Below are 21,734 nucleotides of genomic sequence, written 5' to 3'. Positions count from 1 at the left end.
TGTACACGGGTGGCAGCCTGTGTGAGGGATGTGCTGATCCTGTGTGTGGTGGTCGGTATTGAGGTTCTATCCCTCAACTCTCAGCTGATGGGGCCAGTGCAGGGGTACAGAAGGCTTGGGAACCTGGTTGCTGTAGGGGACGTCAGAGGCAGATCATGGGGTCCAGCTCCCCTCCTGCTGCCTTGCAGCCATCTTGCCTCTCATATTGATCCTTAACTCAGCTGCCTGTCCCCACGTGGTTTGAGCACGTCAGCATGTTGGTCATCATGCTCAACTGCGTCACCCTGGGCATGTTCCGACCTTGCGAAGACGTTGAGTGCCGCTCCGAGCGCTGCAGCATCCTGAAGGTGGGGATCTGGGTGGGCAGCAGGCAGGGCCAGAAACGCAGCAGGGGCCTGGGTGGGCGGCGGGCAGGGGCCGGAAACGCGGCGGGGGCCTGGGTGGGCGGCGGGCAGGGGCCGGAAACGCGGCGGGGGCCTGGAGGTGAGGGCCGGGCCTGGGGGGACCTGGGTTGGCTCACTTGCCATGAATGACTCTAAGGGACACCCCCTACCCGGATGCGGAGAGCACAGGTCCCACTTTCAGGCCTCCCTCTCACCAGGCCTTTGACGACTTCATCTTCGCCTTCTTCGCGGTGGAGATGGTCATCAAGATGGTTGCATTGGGGCTATTCGGTCAGAAGTGCTACCTGGGTGACACGTGGAACAGGCTGGACTTCTTCATCGTCATGGCGGGGTACAGCTCCTTGCCGCTCACAGCCCAGCTCTATGAAGCTATAGCACCGGGAGTGGTACCTTATCTGACCAAGCCTGGCTGGGAACCCTGCCTCCTCAGACCCCGCAAGAGGCCTTGGGTCCCTAAGGAAGAGGGAGGGGCAGGTGTACTCTGGAGGTGCAGCCTGGTTTGGGAGGTGGCTGGGGTGGGAAACCAGTATGGCCTTTGCTGGGGATGGAAGTTTGTCCTGGGACTGCCTGTGCCAGCAGCAGGGTTGGCGGGTGGACACGGTGTCTGGGAGGGTGAGGAGCACCCACTAGTGTGACTCAGGGTCCTGCTGCTCCTGCTTAAGGGTCTGGCCTGGCTAGGTGCACAGCTTAGGGACCAGCCCTCCAGCGTATGGTCACCTGCCCACCATCTGAGCCTCCCTTCTTCTGCCCCTCCCCCAGCATGATGGAGTATTCCTTGGATGGACACAACGTGAGCCTCTCGGCCATCCGGACAGTGCGTGTGCTGCGGCCCCTGCGTGCCATCAACCGCGTGCCCAGTGAGTGACCACCCCATCCCATGCTGTCCTGGGACAGGTCTACATGTTCCGCCAGCCCTGCTGAGAGCTCGTGAGGGCCCAGTGGGGTACAGGACCAGGAGGCCACACTGCCCATATGGCTTCTGGACACTCTGGCCACAGCACTAGGGGAAGAGGGGCGGTGGGCCCTGAGCATCTGCTGCTGCTTTTCTGGCAAGGACAGTGCAGCCCTGGACCAAGTTGGGATGTAATGAGCAGGCTGCGAGGTGGGGTCTGGCTCCCCACAGTGCTGCTGAGTGACAGGGCCACTCTGAACCTGCTCATCTACATGTGGGTACTGGGTGAGGGCATGGGCTGTGTGGGCCCTGGTGGCGTCATCATCTGGCCCATCCCTGTGATTCTCACGGGGGAGCTCTGCCCAGGCTCTGGTGCTACAGGAAGCACAGAGAAGCTTCCAGGAAGTTGCTTGGCAGCTTGTTGGGAAGATGTCCTATCCTCACACTGGTTATTTTCCCATAGGGAAATGGTTGGGGATTTTTCTTTCTTCAGAGTGTTCAGTGCTGTGGCTGAATTCAGGGGCCATGTGACTGTAAGGTGTGTGTGTACGTGTATTGGGGGGATGCGTGTACCACGTAGCTGTGTACAGTCTCCTAGTAGCCTTAGCACCCAAACTGGGTTGTTAGGACTTGTCCTGCAGCCTCTATGAGAAGTGACACACCTGCAGGGCGGCCACTCCGTCCCCCTGGGGTGATCAACTTCATCAAAGGACAGGCGGGTCAGGGTTGTGCTATGGACCCCTGGGCTTGCCTTCCACCTTCCATCCTGGCTCCACTCTGGGGTGTCAGACAGAGCTCAGATGTTGTGTGACCCTGAGCAAGTTACTGAATCTCTCGGAGACTCAGTTTCCACAACTGTAATGTTAGGGCCCTAGTGGTACCCCCCCCCTCCCGCCCAAGGATGGCTGTGAGTATGAAGTGAAGCGACGTGTGTGCAGTTCTCGGCTCTGCCGGGCAGACCCACTGCACATTTGGTCTGCTCGCCTGGACCTGCCTTTCAGAGCAATCAAGTGGCGGCCCAGCTCCCGCTTGCAGATGTTCATTTTTCAAGTTTAATGCCCCCAGTGGCCAGAGCTGTCACCAGCAGCATGGCCTCCCTTTGAGAACACCCCCCTTTCCCAAACAGGGCGCCTCCCCCAGACAGGATTATATGTTTTTCATAATGAGCTGCAAGCGCTCATGTTCGGAGCTATGTCTCACTGTGGCTGCCTGAGGTCCACTCTCATGGCTTCTCTGTAACCTTTGAGCCAGTTATCTGGACAGGGAAGTGCTCACTTTCTCTGTCCCTGATGAATCTTCTCCTCAGCTGTTTCTGAAACTTCAGTGCCCCTCCTGATTGTGATTCACCCCGTGACCTCAGGGGCTCATTCTGCCATCTGCCACCCCCAGAGTGCTGCTCCATGAGGCCTTGGCACTGCCCCTCCTGGGGCCACTGGCCCAGGCCTTTGTCTGAAGCCTTAGTCCAGCCCTTGCTCATTTTGGGAACTGCGTCTTATTCTCATTGTGGTTTGGGAGTAGGCAGGCGCAGGGGAGTGAGGGTAGCTAGGACTCTGGTAGTGGGGAGTCTGCTGGCCACTCCCTGGATTAATTTGCATTCATGTGGCCCACAGCACCTACTAACAAGGACTTCAAAACTGCCTCTCAAGAAGGCACTGCTTGCCCCGGGGGTCTGTGTAGCCTCCTGGCCTCCCTCCAGTGCAGCTCTGTGCTCCAGCATGATCACACAGGAATGCAAAGATGCTGCTCCCCCAACCCCACACCAGCTGCGGGACCCCCCAGGCTCCTAAGCAGAGCATGAGGGCAGATCAGAGCCCAAGCTGCTGGGGGCCCCAAGGCTGCTACTGCTGTGACAGAGCTGGACTTCTGGATGCCCAGGCAGGCGGTCCCCCTGAGGACCTGGATGGGGCACAGTCCTGGCCATCATTCAGAAGTAGGAGGTTCGCGCCTGCCCTGTGGCCCTCCTGGCCGGCAGCCTTGCTCCCCTTGGTGCAGGCCTGACCCAGGGGCGTCATTGTTCCTTAGGGTCCGCTGGATGTGTAGGGGCCTGACACACATCTCTGCAGAGCTGCCCTACCCGTTTGTGAACGGCGGGAGGGCTGACGGGAGGGGCTGGGGGCCCAGAGGACGAGCCAAGAGTTCCCTGTGCTGACATCCACCCTGTCACCTGCAGGCATGCGTATCTTGGTCACGCTGCTGCTGGACACCCTGCCCATGCTGGGAAACGTGCTCCTGCTGTGCTTCTTCGTCTTCTTCATCTTCGGCATCGTGGGCGTGCAGCTCTGGGCTGGCCTGCTGCGCAACCGCTGCTTCCTGGACAGTAACTTTGCCAGGTGCAAGGCCCCACCCCCACCCAGCAAGCCATGCCCTCCCCCACCCCCAAAGGCTCTTCTGGGCAGCCCACAAGCAGAGGCGCCTCCTCTCCAGTCCTCACACCCCTCCCCCCCAGCAGGCTCTTCCCAGTTAGCCCCAAGGGCACTCTGTGGAATACCTCTAGTTTGGGCCTGAGTTTTTGTCTCTTATCTTTGTTTTTATGTGTTTCTATCCTTTTATGTTTTTCTGTCTCTATTTTTGTTTCTTTCGATCTCCCACTGTGTCTCCTTCACCCTCCCTTTCCTTTTCTTTTTCTTTGTCTCTGTTCCCGTTCCCCACACCTTTCCCCACACCGGGTCACCTGCCCCCAGGAACAGCAACCTCACCTTCCTGCGGCCATACTACCAGACGGAGGAGGGCGACGAGAATCCCTTCATCTGCTCCTCGCGCCGTGACAACGGCATGCAGAAGTGCTCGCACATCCCCAGCCGCCGCGAGCTGCGCGTGGAGTGCACGCTGGGCTGGGAGGCCTATGGGCAGCCGCAGGCTGAGGGCCTGGGCGGTGCCAGCCACAACGCGTGCATCAACTGGAATCAGTACTACAACGTCTGCCGCTCCGGCGACTTCAACCCTCACAACGGTGCCATCAACTTCGACAACATTGGCTACGCCTGGATTGCCATTTTCCAGGTGGGCTGCAGCTCTGGGCTGCATGGCCCGTGGCCTCGGTTTTCCTATCGCGCTGGGTGCTGAGTGTGCAGGGCTGGGGTGGGGTGCCCAGGCAGGACTTGACTTGCTCCGCCAGCTTTGCCAACCCCACAGAATAACCCCAAGGGGACGCAGGTGAGGAAGTTCCCTGCTACCCACCCAGGGCCATTCTCCTAAGGCTATCTATGTGTCCACCTGTCTGTCTCCCACCCCAGGTGATCACACTGGAGGGCTGGGTGGACATTATGTACTACGTCATGGATGCCCACTCCTTCTACAACTTCATCTACTTCATTCTGCTCATCATTGTGAGTATAAGACAAAGCAGGATATTCGAAGCCATTAGTGGGTAGAGGTGTGTCTGTCGTAACAGCTAATCTCAGATCCTTAAGCTCCATCTCCAAGCTCCGTAATGGATGTCATCCTGGCCCCTAGGGCCCATCCTGAGCCTACTTGTACCATCCTGGCCTTTGCTGTCCATCATGGGTCCTTAGGTTGGCTAAGCTACAGGGCAGGGGCAGCAGAGATCCAGGACTGCCCTCAGGCTGCCAGGCAGGCTAGTGGGGGGACCGTGGTGGGGCAGGGGGCTTCTATGCAGCCCCAGGTGAGAGGAAGTGGGTAGGAGCGAGAGAACAAGTCAGAGTGGGTGGGAGGGGAGAGTCCACTTCCAAGAAGCCTCAGACGGCCCTGCCATGGCCAGGTCTTAATTGGGAGACTGCAGGAGAATTAGGACCCTCTTTGAGTCATGGCCCTCCACATTGTACGTGGCCCCAGGTGTGGCCCTCACTCAATCCAGGCAGTCTGCACGGACCCAGCAGTGCACAGAACAGGCAGACATCCCTCCTTGTCTCAGTTATCACGAGCAGAGGAGAGTGTTGCATGGTGACCCTGCCACAGAGGAAAGCGTAACTGGGGTAGGGTGGCCGAGTTGAGACGGTCCCATCAAGGGCAGACCTGAGGAAGAAGGAGCAAGCCGCACAGATGACGGCAAGGAGGCTCTCACGTGTCTTCCATCTGCCCACGAATAGGCGAGAAGCACCTACTATGCCCCCGCCTGTCCCAGATGCTGGGGCTCAGCATCAAATCAGCAGGGACCCCGCCCACCTTGCGGCGCCCATGCCAGCCACACTCAGGACTGTATCCCTGGTCCTTGGAATGGGCAGCACGTAGTAGGCCTCGGTGTTTATCTCATCGGGGACTCGATCGCTGTCAAGTAGAAACCGCAGCCGCTGCCCCGGTCTCCAGGGTGGGTGGGTCTCCATGTCCCTCTTCCCCGGTTCGCCGGGGCACACAGCTCGGTGAGCACAGCTGTGCACGGGCTGCCGGGAGGCTCACCACCGTCTGCCCACCACAGGTGGGCTCCTTCTTCATGATCAACCTGTGTCTGGTAGTGATCGCCACACAGTTTTCAGAGACAAAGCAGCGAGAGAACCAGCTGATGCGGGAGCAGCGCGCCCGCTACCTGTCTGATGACAGTACGCTGGCCAGCTTCTCAGAGCCGGGCAGTTGCTACGAGGAGCTGCTCAAGTACGTGGGCCACATCTGCCGCAAAGTCAAGCGGCGCAGCCTGCGCTTCTATGCCCGCTGGCAGAGCCGCTGGCGCAAGAAGGTGGACCCCACCAGCACCCTGCATGGTCAGGGCCCCGGACACCGGCCGCGGCGGGTGGGCAGGCGCACAGCCTCCATCCACCACCTGGTCTACCACCACCACCACCATCACCACCACCACTACCACTTCAGCCACGGCAGCCCACGCCGGCCCGGCCCCCAGCCAGGCGCCGGAGGTGGCAGGCTGGTGCGGGCCGGAGTGCTGCCCTCGCCACCGTCCCCCAGCCACGGGCCGCCTGACGCCGAGTCGGTGCACAGCGTGTACCACGCAGACTGCCACGTGGAGGGCCCGCAGGAGAGGGCCCGGGCAGTGCAAGCTGTGGCCACTGCTGCCAGCCTGAAGCTGGCCACAGGGCTGGGTGCCATGAACTACCCCACCATCCTGCCCTCAGCAGTGGGTGGCGGCAAAGGTGGCACCAGTCCTGGGCTCAAGGGGAAGCGGGCCAGCAGGCCACCCGGAGCCGGAAGGCACAGCCCCCTCAGCCTGAGCAGCCATGACCCCTACGAGAAGATCCAGCATTTGGTTGGGGAACACGGTAAGTACCCCAATCTCACTCTGCCGAGAGTGAAATGGGATTCGGGGACGTCCCCACCCACGTGCCCTCTGGGGAGGTCATGGGCACCCTTGTTAGTCCAGCTTTCTGCTTTTGCGCCCTGGAAGTGGTGGCTGGGGAGGGGCTTGGGTGCCTCAGGCTGTGATATGGCAGAGAACGGGGGAGGGTTCCCTGCCCTGTCCACCCTGTTGTAGCCCCAAATAACTGTTGCTCAGTGAAGCGAGAACGTTTATCACGTGACTGTGAGAATTCTGGAGCTGGCAGGTGTGGCCCCCATCTGACTCTGAGAGGGACTGTCTCCTCTGTTCATGCCCTGGCCACTTCTGAAGGATGGTCGGCCCCCCTTCGGGGTAGGGAGGAATCAAGATCACAGTGCCCCTAAAGGTTGGGGAGGGGTGCCGGGTGCCCCTCACCATTCTTCCACCTGGGACCTCTGCTTCACTCACCTCAGACGAGTGGTTGAGGGGGAGAGACACGGGGCCCCATGCAAACTGAGGCCCTCCCAAGAGGTGTGTCAGGTGTGTGGACTGGTGCAGCTGGAGTGGGTAGGGATGTGCGCCAGGGCCACTGTGCATGCCCTCGTGCACCATGCCTGGGCTGTGTGAGCTGGCGTGGCATGCATAGTGCATATAGTTTTAGCTCTGCACTACCTATTAGGTGGGCCCGGCCTTACAGGCTTTCGAGGGGTGGCGAGTCCAAGCCAAAGCTCTGAGGACAGAGTGTAACCAGTGCCAGAAACTGAGCACGAGGAGACAGTGCCCAGCACTCCTCAGTCATCTCGTGTTTGATCCACGTTGGAGTGATGATGGTTTTCACGTATCGGGTTACGTGCAACGTGGAAGTTAATTTCACCTGCTAACGTGGCTGCTAGAAAGTAGCTCCTGTTACATCTCTGGACAGTGTGGCCCCAGGATACACCTGCTTCTTTGCCCCTCTGTGTCTCTGCCCATGAGTATGAGCCAGGCACACCTACGCAGGGCATGTATGAGTGTGCCCACAGTTGTGTGTTGCTTCAGTATGAGTGTGTCCAGGTGTGCACATGTGCACTGTTCACAACAGCCTCTCAGTGGGTGTGGGTCCCTGGTGCCCTAGATGTGGCCACTGAGTGGTCTGACCCTGCCCTTGCCCTTCTCCCCTCAGGACTGGGCCAGGCCCCCAGCCGCCTGTCCGGCCTGAGCGTGCCCTGCCCGCTCCCCAGCCCCCAGGCGGGCACGCTGACCTGTGAGCTGAAGAACTGCCCATACTGTGCCAGCGCTCTGGAAGACCCCGAGTTTGAGTTCAGCGACTCAGAGGGCGGAGACTCAGACAGCAACGCGGTCTATGAGTTCACGCAGGATGTGCGGCACGGGGACTGCCGTGACCCCATGCAGCCTCCCGCAGCGGCAGACACGCCAGGCCAGGGCAGCGCACGGAGGCGGGCACAGCGGCAGGTGGGCTCTGGCGAGCAGGGCGGGCTGACGCGAGTGTGGGCCGCCATCAGCAGTAAGCTGCGCAGGATCGTGGACAGCAAGTACTTCAACCGCGGCATCATGGTGGCCATCCTCACCAACACGCTGAGCATGGGCGTCGAGTACCACGAGCAGGTGAGGGGCTCAGGGACACCTGCACTCAAGGTGGATCGGGACTGTCGTGATCCGAGGGAGCACGTAGCCTTTTGTGGACCCGCGGGGTAGGGCACAGGGTGGTGATGGAGCCAGATACTGCTGTTGAGGGAATTCTTATCAGGTGCTCAGCAAACGCTCCTCTCTCCTCCTTGGGCCGGGTCTCTGCTGAGTGGTGAACACAGACACTGGGGCTCCTGCTCGGAGGTTCTCGCCGTCTGGGGCGGGGGCTGAGACTACAAACCCAGAGGCAGCAGGGAGCCAAGGGCATTTATCAGATCACCTGGGGGGTCTTCTCAGGAGGGGACCCTCCTCTCTCTCAGCTCTCTCAGAGGGCATACCTCCCTTTACCTTAGCCAGACCCTCTAGCCAAACCCACTGGGGTGCCCCTTGGTGGCCGGAAATGGCGGCAATACAGAAAGGCCCCGGGAGGAGGAATTGTGGGGTGGTGCCCGGCCCACGAGTCCCCTGGATACCGTAGACCCAGCACACAGGGCCACACCAGGGAGGGGCAGCAGTTGGGTCCAGCAGGGAGACCGCTGAGTGCGGGTGTCCCTTCATCTCGGGATGAAGGCCAATTCACGTGTAACAACCAAATTGACTTCCTCGTCTCCTACCCTGTGGGTTTTCAAGTCACTTAAGCCACTTTCTGTCATCTTGGAGCAATTTAGGGAAGATCTAAGCAGTACCAACTTTACGCAAACCCTGGGCAGGGAGGTTCTTTTTGTGAGGGTGAGATCCGGGGCAGGGACAGCAGGGGCCTCGGGGTACTACTAGTAAGGAACAGCCTCTGCCACATGCACATGTGGACATATGCACATGCACATATGTAGACATACATGATCATACATGTATGTGTGTCCACAGTTATAGATGTGCAAAGCTTATCTGTGTAGATGTGGACATGTGTGTAGATGTGCACGTGGGTGGTCACACATATACCCACACCACACGTGTGCAGCGTGTGTGCAGGCACACATGCACAGAAGCAGGTCAGCTGGCACATGCACACGTGCATGGACACATGCAGGCAGTTACACTAGTGCAGGTGTTGTACGTGCACACATGCAGGCACACACAGGCAGGTTAGAACGTCCCCGGTAAGGATGGGCCTCTGGGACCTTTTGCCAACAGGGAGGGTTGTGTAAGGTTTCCAGTGACCAGGGCAGCTGTCAGAGGCATCGTGCGTGCCGTCTGCCCCGAGCACCACCACACTCACTCTGAACTCGGGTGCTAATACTTTGGTCCCTGTTCCTGGGGCCTGCGCTTAGGAGCCCAAGAAGCCTCTTGAGCTCAGATGTGTTGGTGGTAAGGTCAAGAAGGGCCTGGGGGAGCCAGGGATAGTGAGGATGGGAGGGCTGGATGGGCTAGGGTCCACCGGGAGGGGACATCCCTTGGGGCCCAGCATACTCGTCCAGATGGCAAGTGATTAGGTTCCTGAGATGCCCACCGTAGCCTCTGGGCCTGTGGCCCCACGATACAGCCTTACCTGCTCCCATCTGTGGGGAAGTGACCCCTCGCCCCTGACAGTCCCTCTGTTGCCCGCAGCCAGATGAGCTGACCAATGCCCTGGAGATCAGCAACATTGTGTTCACCAGCATGTTCGCCCTGGAGATGCTGTTGAAGTTGCTGGCCTGTGGCCCCCTGGGCTACATCCGGAACCCCTACAACATCTTTGACGGCATCATCGTGGTCATCAGGTAGGTCCCTATTTCCCACCCAGTAGGTCCCCAGCTCCCACCCAGGCCACAGGGTCCCTGAGGCCCCAGTGTCGGGTGAGCACCCGCACAGAGAGCAAAGCTCCAGTCAGAGGGAGAGGTGCTGCTGGTGGCATTTTCCGGCGAGCGACAGAGCTGGGATGTCGAGTAGAGTCTCCTCTCAGGGGCTGAGTCCTCTCAGGTACTGTTGGGTACACACGGGTTAGCTGCATATCAGAGGAATGTTTCTAGAATCTAGTGGAGCTGTTCCTTGCAGGAATAGTGAGTGGTCAGTGGCCCTTCAGCCTCTCGGCTGGACTCCACTTAGGGCTTGGCCCATGCGAGGAAGACCAGCTTACCCCTGGTGTGTCTGCTACAGCAAAATCCACACAGGAGTGGGAGAATCTGGGGGAAGTTTCTCTAGCAGAAGGAAGTGGGGCCTCACCCTTGCAGGGAGGATGCTGAGCAAGAACAGACGAGTCAGGAATGGTTGTGAAAGGCACAGGACAGGAAGGCCCTCCTCGCCTGAGAAGCTTCTGTCCAGGCCAGAGACGGGGACAGCAACTGGTTAGGTGGTTTTAGCAATACCGCAGTCCCTCAGCTCCTCTGGGCACTGCTCCCTGTCATGGGGTTGAGTGCAGCCCATGGCTCCCAGGCTGGCATTCCTGCTTCCAGAAAGAGGAAGTCCAGAGTCAGGGCTGGTGCGGGGATCTGCAGTCAGAGAATGGCCCCTGCTGACCTTCGGCCTGGCCCACAGTGTCTGGGAGATCGTGGGGCAGGCGGACGGCGGGCTGTCGGTGCTACGCACCTTCCGGCTGCTGCGGGTGCTGAAGCTGGTGCGCTTCATGCCGGCGCTGAGGCGGCAGCTGGTGGTGCTCATGAAGACCATGGACAACGTGGCCACCTTCTGCATGCTGCTCATGCTCTTCATCTTCATCTTCAGGTGGGCCTCCCAGAGGAGGACCCCTCCCCACCACGCTGGCCCTGTGCTTCTGGCCTTGGGGCCCTGGGGCCCTGGGGTAGGGGCAGGTTCCTCCATCCAGACAGAACTGATGGGGTGACTTCTGTGTGCAGGCCCGAGGCATGTGGGGCCCCAGACCCTGGCTCTGCGCTCATGGGCTCACAGCTGAGTAAGGGGATGGGATGAACCCCCCCCCAAAAAAATAGATTGGGTACTGTGCCCAAAGAAGAGCAGAGAACAAGGGGATGGGAGAAGGGATGGGAGCAGCTGGGCTGGCGTTCATCATTTGCTGAACCCACTGTGCCAGCCTGGCTGGGGCTCAGGCCTTGGGGAAGGGCTGGGGTGGAAGGCAGCCCAGAGAAGCTAACGTAGGCGCCCTAGGTCCTGGCTGCTGCCTGGAGCCAGAGTAGCCTCTGGTTGTCCATCTGCTCCCTGGCCTTAGTCTTCCCATCATGGACACTGGCACTGGGAGTCCCCTGTGAACCAGAAAGCTGGAGGCCAAGCAAGGGGAGGCGTAGAGGAGAAGTTATTGGGTGTGAGGGTTACCAGGCAGAGTGGCTCCCCTCCCTCCCTCCCTTTGTACCTCCTCCCCTGCCCACTTACCACACCCCTGCTGCCTCCCTCCCTCAGCATCCTGGGTATGCACCTCTTTGGCTGCAAGTTCAGCCTGAAGACAGACACCGGTGACACGGTCCCCGACAGGAAGAACTTTGACTCCCTCCTGTGGGCCATTGTCACCGTGTTCCAGGTAAAGCCCGGGCAGGGGCCATCCCCTGATGTAAACAGATGCGGCCCCCGAGAGCCGCAGCCTGCTTTGAGCTGTGAACAGCGGTAGGGACAGCGATTCTGCCCCCCAGAGAGGTGGGGGTGTGTTCTTACTGCTGCAGAGCTCCTTCTGGCGCCGAGGAGTTGCCAGCATGTCCACAGCGGGTTAACCCCCAGGGCCCTTCTCGCGCCAGCATGTCGGCCCCACCCTTGGGTCTGGGTCCCACTCTGCCTCACTGCCCGTCTTCTCCAGATCCTCACCCAAGAGGACTGGAACGTCGTCCTCTACAATGGCATGGCCTCCACCTCCTCCTGGGCCGCCCTCTACTTCGTGGCCCTCATGACCTTTGGCAACTACGTGCTCTTCAACTTGCTGGTGGCCATCCTGGTGGAGGGCTTCCAGGCAGAGGTGAGGGGGACTTGCAGGGGATGGGAGCCCAGCACGCTGGGCAGGACTCCGGCATAGACTGACATGTTATGGCCTCGTCCTTCGCCCACCTTGTTCGCCAGGCCTTATGCCGTGCTTGCTTCCATGCCAGCCCAGCCTGCCTGTGGGGAGCTCCGTAGGGGGGTGCTTGGCACACATGGCTCCCATCCAAGGAGAGCCTCAAGTGTGCCTTCTGCTCTGTGGGGCACAGGGTGATGCCAACAGGTCTGACACAGATGAAGATAAGACATCCACCCACTTGGAGGAAGTTTTCGATAAGTTCACAGACCTCCGGGCCACAGGTATGTGTGGTGACGATGGGGGCAGGGATGGAGGGGACGCTGCCCGTCCTGTCCTGGCACAGCTGGGATTCCCATGGGCAAGTCCTAGGAGGGTGGATTTCCTTTCCTGAGAGCCTTGAGGTATGAGCGGCCTCCTCCCCCTCCAGAGATGAAGATGTACTCCCTGGCCGTGACCCCCAATGGGCACCTGGAAGGCCGAGGCAGCCTGCCTCCTCCTGTCATCATGCGCACCGCAGCCACGCCCATGCCCACCCCGAAGAGCTCCCCGAACCTGGACACGGCCCATAGCCTCCTGGACTTACAGCACAGTAGCAGCAGCTCTGTGGACCCTCAGCTGGGGGACCAGAAGTCTCTGGTAGGGACCATCCCCTGCCTTGGCCTCAGGGCACCTTCAGGCTCTTCCCCAAAGACAAGTGAGGGTCCTGCACACCCCCTATCGTTGCCCCATGAGCCCGTGGCCCAGAGTGCTTTAATTTTTGCGAACAGAGCAGGAATTGCCATGTTTATAGGAGGAGCACAGAGACTAGACGTGGAAACCCATCTCTAATCCTTTTCCTCTGGTAGAATGTCAGGCAGGAAGTTCATCTTTCAAATTTCAATAAAAAAAATAAAAGTTGGCAGAGCACAGAGCATAAATCAGGAGAAAAAACAGAAAGGAGCTGGAAAAATGTTTTAACAGCATTTGAAACAGATATTGGAGGCTGGGCCCCCCTCCCCCAGGGACACAGACAATAACAGCTTCTCAGAAGGGCCAAGGAGGGGTGGGCAGAGCAGGACGAGCTGACAGCAGAGGGGGAATGGGACATGAACTTGGGTCAAATCAAGCCAAAGTTCATTGAGACAGGATGATGTGGTGTCAGTAACAGAAAGCGAGCCTGGGTGGGCCAGGTAGCTTAGCAACAAGATGCGTTGTAGCCACGAGGGAGGTGGAGGGGGCTGATTAGCAGGATTAAAGCTCAGCTCCTGCTAGACCCAGGAGATAAGATAACATGAATCCTGGCATTGCAGGATAAGTCCCTGCCTCAAAGTCAGTTTAGCTCGTGAGAGTGCCTCTTTACAAGTCCCCAGAGCCCACTAATTAGGAACTGATTCAAGGCCCCACCCCAGAGATCAGGGTCAGCAGCTGGGGTGGTATCTGAGGCTGGTGGGTAGCTGGTCCCAGGCCCAGTGTTATCTGTGCCTGCCCTCCCAATCTTGGAGCAGGTCCAGCCCTGGCACTTGGCCAGCTGTGTCTCCAGCTTGTTGACCCACTCTGTTGCGGGCACCCCCCTGGAATAGCAGTGTTGCCAGCCTCACCCCAGCAGGATGGTATAAATCCCACGTATAAATCCCACTCACACCAGGCATTAATAGTAATGGTGTTGATCCATGAACCAGTCCCACCCATGGGTGTTAATAGCGATGCCACCGGTGGGGAAAGGCTCCTGTGGCTGGGTGCCCTGGAGCCTAGGAAGTTTGGGGACTGGACCCGCCCACTCCATCCTCCTCCCCCACAGTCCAGCCTCCGCAGCTCGCCCTGCGCCCACTGGGGTCCCAACAGCGCCTGGAGCAGTCGGCGCTCAAGCTGGAACAGCCTGGGCCGCGCACCCAGCCTCAAGCGCCGGAGCCAGTGTGGGGAGCGCGAGTCGCTGCTGTCTGGTGAGGGCAGGGGCAGCACGGACGAAGAGGCCGAGGACAGCAAACCCGGGGCCGGGGCCTCGCCGGGCACACATGCCACCGCACTGCGGCGTGCTGAGTCCCTGGGTCACCGGGGCACCCTGGATGTGCGGCCCCTGCCGCCAGACACCTTGCTGCCTCCCAAGCTCCATGACTGCAATGGGCAGGTGCTGTCCCTGCCCAGCGAGTTCTTCCTGCGCATAGATAGCCACAAGGAGGACCCCGCCGAGTTTGACGACGACATGGAGGATGTGAGTGAGCAGCGGGGCCCATGCCTCCGTCCTCTCTTGTGCTGGTTCCCAGAGGGGAGCCTGAGCATCATTCTTGGCGAGGAGGGAGCAGGACAAGCTGAGCAGGACTTGACCTAGCTGGGAGCTGTGGAGTGGGGTTGGCCCCAAGGTCAGCTCCACCTCCAGCTGAGGGCCATTCTGAGCCCAGCGTTTTCAGCCACTAGTGGCCCTTCAGGGGTGGAGGGGAGAGGAGGGCAGGGCCACCTTCTCCGTTGCCCAAGGCAGTTCCACAGCAGGGGCCAGCTGAAGGGCCTTTCTGGGCAGGGATCTGAGAATGTCTTCTCATCTGGCTACATGAATTCCCAGCATGGGTCACATAAGTGGCTTGGGAGAATGGGCTGAGACAGGTGGGACCCCAGGGGCAGAAGGGCAGGGCTGGGCCTGGAGGCAGGTGAGGCTGGGAGGGACCTGAGGACCTGCCCCTCTTCCCAGAGCTGCTGCGCTCGCCTGCGCAAGGTGCTGCAACCCTACAAGCCTGAGTGGTGTCGGAGCCGGGAGCCCTGGGCACTGTACCTCTTCTCCCCGCAGAACAGGTGAGGGGGCGCTGGCTGGGGAGGGCTGGCACTCCCATTTGGTCCTGATTTCCCAGCCTGTGAGTGCCCTGGGCATCAGGGTCTTGCACCTGCCCTCTGGGGACTGGGGCAAAGCATGGGCTTGGGCAGGGCTATTCTCGGGCCCCTCATCTGGTGCCCACGACCTGCTCCCCAGGTTCCGCGCCTCCTGCCAGAAAATCATCGCTCACAAGATGTTCGATCACGTCGTCTTGGTCTTTATCTTCCTCAACTGTATCACCATCGCCCTGGAGAGGCCAGACATTGATCCGGGAAGCACCGTGAGGCCCCCTCCTCAGCTCAGGGAAGGGGTGGGGTCCTGTAGGTACGGCCGGCCCCTCCCACCACCCTGTCCCTGCAGGAGCGCGTCTTCCTCAGCGTCTCCAACTACATCTTCACAGCGATCTTCGTGGTCGAGATGATGGTGAAGGTACAAGCATGTCTGGGAGAGCCTCTGGGTCTGCCCTCAGGCGTCATGCCCCTGTCCTGCCCAGCAGTCCCCACCTGCTATGCCCCTGTCCCCTCCCCCCACCCCTCACCCCCTTCTGCAGCACTGCCTACCTGGGCTCCTCCTCCTCTGCGCCTGGACAGGTGGTGGCCCTAGGCCTGGTCTCTGGGGAGCACGCCTACCTGCAGAGCAGCTGGAACGTGCTGGATGGGCTGCTGGTCCTGGTGTCCCTGGTCGACATTGTTGTGGCCATGGCCTCAGCTGGTGGTGCCAAGATCCTGGGCATCCTTCGCGTGCTGCGCCTGCTGAGGACACTCCGGCCTCTGAGGTGGGGAGGGCTGGGCCAGGGGAAGGGACTGCCGAGGTGAGGGCGGGGACAAGGGGTGGGCTTGGGACCAGGGTAGACCAAGGTGGGGAGTGGAGTGGATAAGGAAAGGGGTGGGGGTGGAGCCAGGGGCCTGTTGAGGAGATGGGGCGGGGCCTTTGGGCCAGGTGTGACCTCTGCAGTGGCTCGCTCCCTGGGCGGGCCCAACAGCAGGCGGCCTCTGCCCCGTGCAGGGTCATCAGCCGTGCTCCAGGCCTCAAGCTAGTTGTGGAAACCCTGATATCATCTCTCAGGCCCATTGGCAACATCGTCCTCATCTGCTGCGCTTTCTTCATCATCTTTGGCATTCTCGGGGTGCAGGTGGGCAGCCCCACTCATCCTTAGGTGCCCCGTGCAAGGGATGATGGCCTGTGGTCAGCAGCTGTGTGGCAGCCCCAGGAAGGCCCAGCCTCGTCCCTTGCCCTGCTGTCCCAGGAGACTCCGTGTGGGGAGCTGGTGTGCCGGGGGGCGCAGGGTCGGCCCTCTGTGTGACTGCCCCTGCCCCCCGTCAGCTCTTCAAGGGCAAGTTCTACTACTGCGAGGGTGCCGACACCAGGAACATTTCCACCAGGGCCGAGTGCAGGGCTGCCCACTACCGCTGGGTGCGGCGCAAGTACAACTTCGACAACCTGGGCCAGGTGGGCGGGGTGAGGGCAGGCAGGGAGGGCAGGGTGGGGGGGGCGGCCAGACCTGGAGTCCTTTGAGGTCGGTGCTCCAGTTGATCTTAGATGTCCTCGCTCCGGTCTCCTGAAAGATGGGGATGGCAGGACCCCAGGGCTTGGGAGCCATGGGTGGGTGTGCAGTGCAGGAGGCCTGTGGGGGGGTCTGGAGCAGGAGGCAGGGTGGTAACTGCCCTTGCTATGTCCTGGCAGGCGCTGATGTCCTTATTCGTGCTGTCCTCCAAAGATGGCTGGGTGAACATCATGTACGACGGGCTAGACGCCGTGGGCATAGACCAGCAGGTGCGAGCAGGTGGTAGGCAGCCCTGGTTCTCTAAGCCAGGGGTCCCCAAACCCCAGACAATGGACCAGTACATGTCTGTGGCCTGTTAGGAGCCGGGCCACACAGCAGGAGGTGAGTGGCAGGCAAGCGAGAGAAGCTTCACTGTATTTGCAGCTGCTCCCTAGAGCTAGCATCACCGCCTCAGCTCCACCTCAATCATCAGGCATTAGAGTTTCATAGGAGCACCGGTTCCTGGTGCCAAAAAGGTTGGGGATCACTGCTGTAGGCATACCCTTTGGATATCCTCTGGGTTATCTCAGGGAATTCCTCCAAGAGGATGTTTTTTGGCTTCTGCGAACTTCCGGAGTTCCACATCACCGGGCCCCTTCTCTGGCCCTGCAGACTGTAGCACAAAGGGCCCTGGGGTACGTGGCTGTTGCTGGGCAGGGCCCTCGTGCAGCGGGAACCCATGCACCCTCGTGTGCCACAGCCGGTGCCCAACCACAACCCTTGGATGCTGCTCTACTTCATCTCCTTCCTGCTCATCGTCAGCTTCTTTGTGCTCAACATGTTCGTGGGCGTGGTGGTGGAGAACTTCCACAAGTGCCGGCAGCACCAGGAGGCCGAGGAGGCGCGGCGGCGAGAGGAGAAACGGCAGCGGCGCCTGGAGAGGAAGCGCAGGAGTAAGGCGCTGCCAGTGGCGGTGGTGGGTCGGTGCCCGCGCGCCTGCGGGAGGGCGGTGGGATGGCAGGGGCAGCAGGGAACCGGCCAGGACGGGTTCTGAGGCTGGGTCTCCCTCGCACTTGAGTGCAGTGGGTGCCCGAAGCTGCCTGCCTAGCCCTGTTTTCCTCAGCCTCCCGGGCCTGACCTTGCCGAATGACTCTGCACGCTGCCTGCCTTGCCTAGGCCTGCGTGGCGGCCAGGCCCTCCAGGGGCCGGGCAGGGGAAGGCAGCTGCAGCAGGAGGCCAGGGGCTCCTTCCAAATGCTGTAGGAGGTGAATGAGACCCCCAGTTCTCATCTCCCATCTATACCGAGGAGGGTTTACTGAGGAGGGTTTACCTTCATGAGTTCTCATGCCACATGGGGGAACAAGTAAAACTGTCCGAGACAGAGAGAGAGAGTCTTAGGGAGGCCTCCCCCAGCTTAGGAGCAAGGAGGGCTTCCTGCAGGAGGGGGCCGCTGAGTGTCCCACCCACCTCAGTCAGCTCAGACCATCTCCTTGTCTTTCCAGGCACTTTGCCCAACCCAGGTACCTGCCCCTGTCCCGCATGCCTAAGCCCCTTGCTTTTGCCGGCCCTTGCGCAGGGCTGTGAGCTAGTTTGGCCTCCGTCTTTCTGCTGCTGCCATGTGGAAGGGCAGACACTGCAGGCGGGTACCAGGTTCGCTGGGGTCCGCTGCAGGATGGCCATGGGACAACCGGGGTTGGTTGCCAGGCGTCAGTGGGGGGAAGAAATATTGCCCACTCCCCTGCCTGGTGTCCATGCCACTGCCTGTGAGCTCGTGTGTGCCCCTCTGCCTAGCTTGCATGCTTCCCTGCCATGCTCTGGGACACCTGCTGGCTCATGGCTGCTCCATGTCCTCAGTGCTGGCCTGGCCTGACTGATTGCTAGCCCCTTTGTCTGCTCGAGCGGAGCTGAGCTTTTAGTGACTGCATGCCCAACCCAGGAGCATGAGGGTCCCAGGGCGGGGTCAGTCCCATTGACCCTGTTTTCCCAGGCCCTGGGATAGCCACAGCTGTCATCTCCCTGGCCCCCACCAATGCATGGTTCTGTGGCCAAGGCAAGTCCTCATGTGCAGTGGTAGCAGCCATGTCCGCATCCAGTGGGAGCTCAGTGGGCACTGACATGCTCTGAAAGGGTTACTACAGGGAGAGCATTAGTGCAGACAGACCTGTTGGGGGTTGCATGATGCTCCAGGGGATGGCCATGAGATGGGCTGGAAGCCAGGCAGACCCCAGACAAGAAGCAGGGGCCACTGGACCCTTAGAGGATCAGGGAGTGAGACTCTGGGCCTGGTGGCCAGAGGGTAGAGTAGCTCATGCCCAGACAGGGAGACAGGACCCGCTCCCTGAGTAAACGCCCATCTGCCTGTCTGTCATCATCAAGGTGTCTCTGAACCCCAATGCCAGACCACAAAAGTATACCATAAAGACAGGGCAGATTCTGAGCAGCACCTAAGGACAGAGCCAGGAGGGACCTTAGCTTCTAGGCCCATTCCTGGGGGGGTTGGTGGGTGGCCTGCCCTCAAGGCCCACTCACACCCAGTCCCCAGCCCAGGTTTTCCATCAGGCAGCAGGAGCCGCACTCACAAGGAGCCAGTGCTCACCTAGAATAGGACTCGCTTCCTGAAAGAAACCCCCTCCATCGGCCTCCTGCAAAGCTCCCACATCTGAGCTGGGGGCCCTCCCCCAGCCACACCCACGCTCCAGCCTGTGCAGGCAGCCTCAACCCCAGCAGCTCACCCTGGTCACAGGCGCCCTCTCCCTGCAGAGGCCCAGCGCCGGCCCTACTACGCCGACTACTCGCCCACCCGCCGCTCCATCCACTCGCTGTGCACCAGCCACTACCTCGACCTTTTCATCACCTTCATCATCGGGGTCAACGTCATCACCATGTCCATGGAGCACTACAACCAGCCCAAGGTGGGGCTCGGGGCCACAAGACCCCACCCGCCCTGCCTCCAGGACCAGTGTGGGAGATGAGCCCCTAGAGGACCATGGGTGGGGTCAGGCACCTAGTGGGTGGCCCAGATCAGGAGATGCTACCTCGAGGACTGGGGAGTCTTAGGTCTACAGCCCTGGGTGAGCCCTCACTGGGGTTTATGGGGTGTGGTATGAACAGAGGGTCCTCTTTTTAACATCACCTGAAAGTCCCAGGTCACCCAGGTGCCCTGGAGGGTCCGGCCCTCCCCACCCCACAGTGGTCCCATCTCAAAGTGCCAGCTGTGGAAAAGTCTCTGGGTCCAGCTTCCCAGGCTGTGGATTTCACAGTCCAAGAAGAAGCCAGACAGGGAGCTGGCAGGAGACGTGCGGGCGTAAATGATCAGCTCTTTTTCCTCCCCAGTTACATCTGCATCACCATCATTTCATTAAAGAAAGGACACCTTCCCCACCCTCTGCCGTCCTCCACCATGGGAAGGGAGGGGTCTCGGTAGCAGAGCCTTTGAGTCTGAACCCACTCAGCTTTGGGGGAAGACGGGCTCCAGCCAGCATGGGCCAGCCCCTGCCCTGAGCTGCAGATGGGAGCCTGGTAAAGGCAGGACCAAGACTCTGGGCTCTGAGGGGCAGGTTCCCCCCAGCCTGAGGGTTGTCCTCAAAATGCTGCAAGGGTCAATCCATGTGAGGCCTCCCAGACCTGGCTCAGGCCCACATATAGTAAGTGCTCAATAGCCCAGAAGCACCCAGTTGGTAGAGGAGCGAGATGGGGCCAGGACCCAGGTGCTGGGTGCCCAATGCTGCGATGGGGGGTAGGGGTGGAGGAAGAGGAGGGCGGGGCAGCCTAGGCAGGATGGCCTCCACAGCCTGACATTCTGCCCCCAGTCGCTGGACGAGGCCCTCAAGTACTGCAACTACGTGTTCACCATTGTCTTCATCTTTGAGGCTGTGCTGAAGCTTGTGGCATTCGGTTTCCGGAGGTTCTTCAAAGACAGGTATTTGGGACAGGGCCACCCAGCGCCTTGGGGGACCTGTGGGTCTCTTGGGAGTGGGGGCAGGAGAGAGCTACCACCCTCCTCGGTGGTCTCAGCCTGAGGTCTGCCAAGGTGATTGCTAAGCAGAGGTGTGAGATGCAGCCCGTGACACCAAGACATGTCTGTGGGTGGCACTAGAGTGTTTCCAGAGTGATAACAGGATAAACCCCTGGGTGATACCAGGACGTTCTCAGAGTGACACCAGGATGTGTTCTATGAGTTAACATCAGGACACTAGGGTGACAATGAAGGGGACTCCCACTCTGAAGGGCTGTGAGTGGGGGAAGGAGGCAGCACAGCCCTGAGCCTGCCCGGCTGCCCAGGTGGAACCAGCTGGACCTGGCCATCGTGCTGCTGTCCATCATGGGCATCACGCTGGAGGAGATCGAGACAAGCGCGGCACTGCCCATCAACCCCACCATCATCCGCATCATGCGTGTGCTCCGCATCGCCCGAGGTAGGCGCCTGCCCACCCGTCAGGGCCCAGGGCCTCCCCATGTCCTCCTTCCCCATGCCCCGAGGCCTCTGCAGGTGGCTGGCGCTGCCGATAGGAGTGTAAGGGATGAGGCTGGTCCCAGGTCTTAGCCAGCGGGGGGAGGGTCAGACTGGACCTGGCCCCCACCCACTCCTAACACTCACTTCCTGGCCCTAGTGCTGAAGCTGCTCAAGATGGCCACAGGCATGCGGGCCCTGCTGGACACAGTGGTGCAAGCCCTGCCCCAAGTAAGTGGAGAGCTGCCCCAGGAGCGGGCGCTACAGATGCCCCCAAGAGGACAAGGCTGCAGAGAGGGCCTCAATCACTGGCATTCATTCATTTGTGTGGTCATCTGGACTTGCAGATGAATAACTTGTAGGGTGATAACAGCTAGGCCAGGAACAGCTGTGCAGGGAAGGAGATGGCTGGCCGCCTTCTGGGCCTCAGTCCCTCCGGGGAGGTCTGAAACCAGCGCCCATCTCCCCTGATCTGATACTGGATGCAGTGGGATATGGGCAGAGGGCATGGCCATGGTGGGCTTCTCTGAGTGCTGAGGACCACATCCAAGGCTCAGGTGTTGGCTGAAAGCCTCATACCTCTTTTGGAGCCAGCTCAGGTCCTGTGCCCTCACTTCCTTTGCCCACATCCCCCACCCTGATCCTTTGTGGTCCCTTGAGCTAGAAGAAACTCATTGTCCCATCTGTGCAGTATCCAGTCTTTCTGCCAACGAGCCTGTTTAGCCATGTATCCATCTGTCCGTGGTTCTAACCCTCTCAACTAGCCATCCGTCCACCCAGTCACCTGTGTATCCATCCATCCATTTTCCAGCCCTCCTGGCTGGCTGGCTGCCTTCGCAGCCATCTGCTCACCCCACACAGCTGCCTGTCTACCTAGCACTTCATCTCTCTAACCACCTACTCATCCACGAGCCTGTCCATCCACATGCCCATCAGCCCAGTATGTACCCCCCATCCCCTTAGCAGCATTCCTCATCCTTATCTGAGTTATAGTCCCCAAGGTTCTTTGTTCCTGCCCAGTGTCTGTGGGAGTGACAAGAGGGAAGCCTGGGCCCCAGCATCAGGGGTGCTGGT

At 60.2% G+C, this 21,734-nt stretch overlaps 1 protein-coding gene across 3 annotated transcripts in view; it reads left to right on the top strand.

The window, feature by feature from the left end:
- CACNA1H (calcium voltage-gated channel subunit alpha1 H) overlaps positions 1 to 21,734 on the top strand; it is a 64,031-nt gene that overhangs the window by 37,150 nt on the left and 5,147 nt on the right. Inside the window, exons 2-29 of one of the 3 annotated variants that reach the window (XM_016136653.2) lie at positions 236 to 347; positions 602 to 735; positions 1,164 to 1,261; positions 3,467 to 3,626; positions 3,978 to 4,296; positions 4,530 to 4,622; positions 5,669 to 6,458; positions 7,617 to 8,059; positions 9,626 to 9,777; positions 10,532 to 10,717; positions 11,366 to 11,483; positions 11,754 to 11,909; positions 12,139 to 12,229; positions 12,376 to 12,584; positions 13,726 to 14,136; positions 14,608 to 14,708; positions 14,884 to 15,007; positions 15,088 to 15,156; positions 15,318 to 15,502; positions 15,733 to 15,859; positions 16,051 to 16,176; positions 16,411 to 16,500; positions 16,971 to 17,163; positions 17,713 to 17,730; positions 18,971 to 19,122; positions 20,020 to 20,129; positions 20,492 to 20,625; positions 20,821 to 20,891. In XM_016136653.2, coding sequence (XP_015992139.2) covers positions 236 to 347; positions 602 to 735; positions 1,164 to 1,261; positions 3,467 to 3,626; positions 3,978 to 4,296; positions 4,530 to 4,622; positions 5,669 to 6,458; positions 7,617 to 8,059; positions 9,626 to 9,777; positions 10,532 to 10,717; positions 11,366 to 11,483; positions 11,754 to 11,909; positions 12,139 to 12,229; positions 12,376 to 12,584; positions 13,726 to 14,136; positions 14,608 to 14,708; positions 14,884 to 15,007; positions 15,088 to 15,156; positions 15,318 to 15,502; positions 15,733 to 15,859; positions 16,051 to 16,176; positions 16,411 to 16,500; positions 16,971 to 17,163; positions 17,713 to 17,730; positions 18,971 to 19,122; positions 20,020 to 20,129; positions 20,492 to 20,625; positions 20,821 to 20,891 — 4,972 coding nt within the window. Of the gene's footprint in view, positions 1 to 221; positions 348 to 601; positions 736 to 1,163; positions 1,262 to 3,466; positions 3,627 to 3,977; positions 4,297 to 4,529; positions 4,623 to 5,668; positions 6,459 to 7,616; positions 8,060 to 9,625; positions 9,778 to 10,531; positions 10,718 to 11,365; positions 11,484 to 11,753; positions 11,910 to 12,138; positions 12,230 to 12,375; positions 12,585 to 13,725; positions 14,137 to 14,607; positions 14,709 to 14,883; positions 15,008 to 15,087; positions 15,157 to 15,317; positions 15,503 to 15,732; positions 15,860 to 16,050; positions 16,177 to 16,410; positions 16,501 to 16,970; positions 17,164 to 17,712; positions 17,731 to 18,970; positions 19,123 to 20,019; positions 20,130 to 20,491; positions 20,626 to 20,820; positions 20,892 to 21,734 lie in introns of all 3 variants that reach the window. The other 2 variants (XM_016136655.2, XM_016136654.2) reach the window with 2 other exon arrangements.

The sequence above is a fragment of the Rousettus aegyptiacus genome, unplaced genomic scaffold (genome assembly GCF_014176215.1).
Source record: "Rousettus aegyptiacus isolate mRouAeg1 unplaced genomic scaffold, mRouAeg1.p scaffold_m13_p_8, whole genome shotgun sequence".
In the NCBI taxonomy this organism is placed as follows: Eukaryota; Metazoa; Chordata; class Mammalia; order Chiroptera; family Pteropodidae; genus Rousettus; species Rousettus aegyptiacus.
The sequence above is the reverse complement of the archived record's forward strand: the minus strand, read 5'-3'. Positions and strand labels throughout refer to the sequence as shown.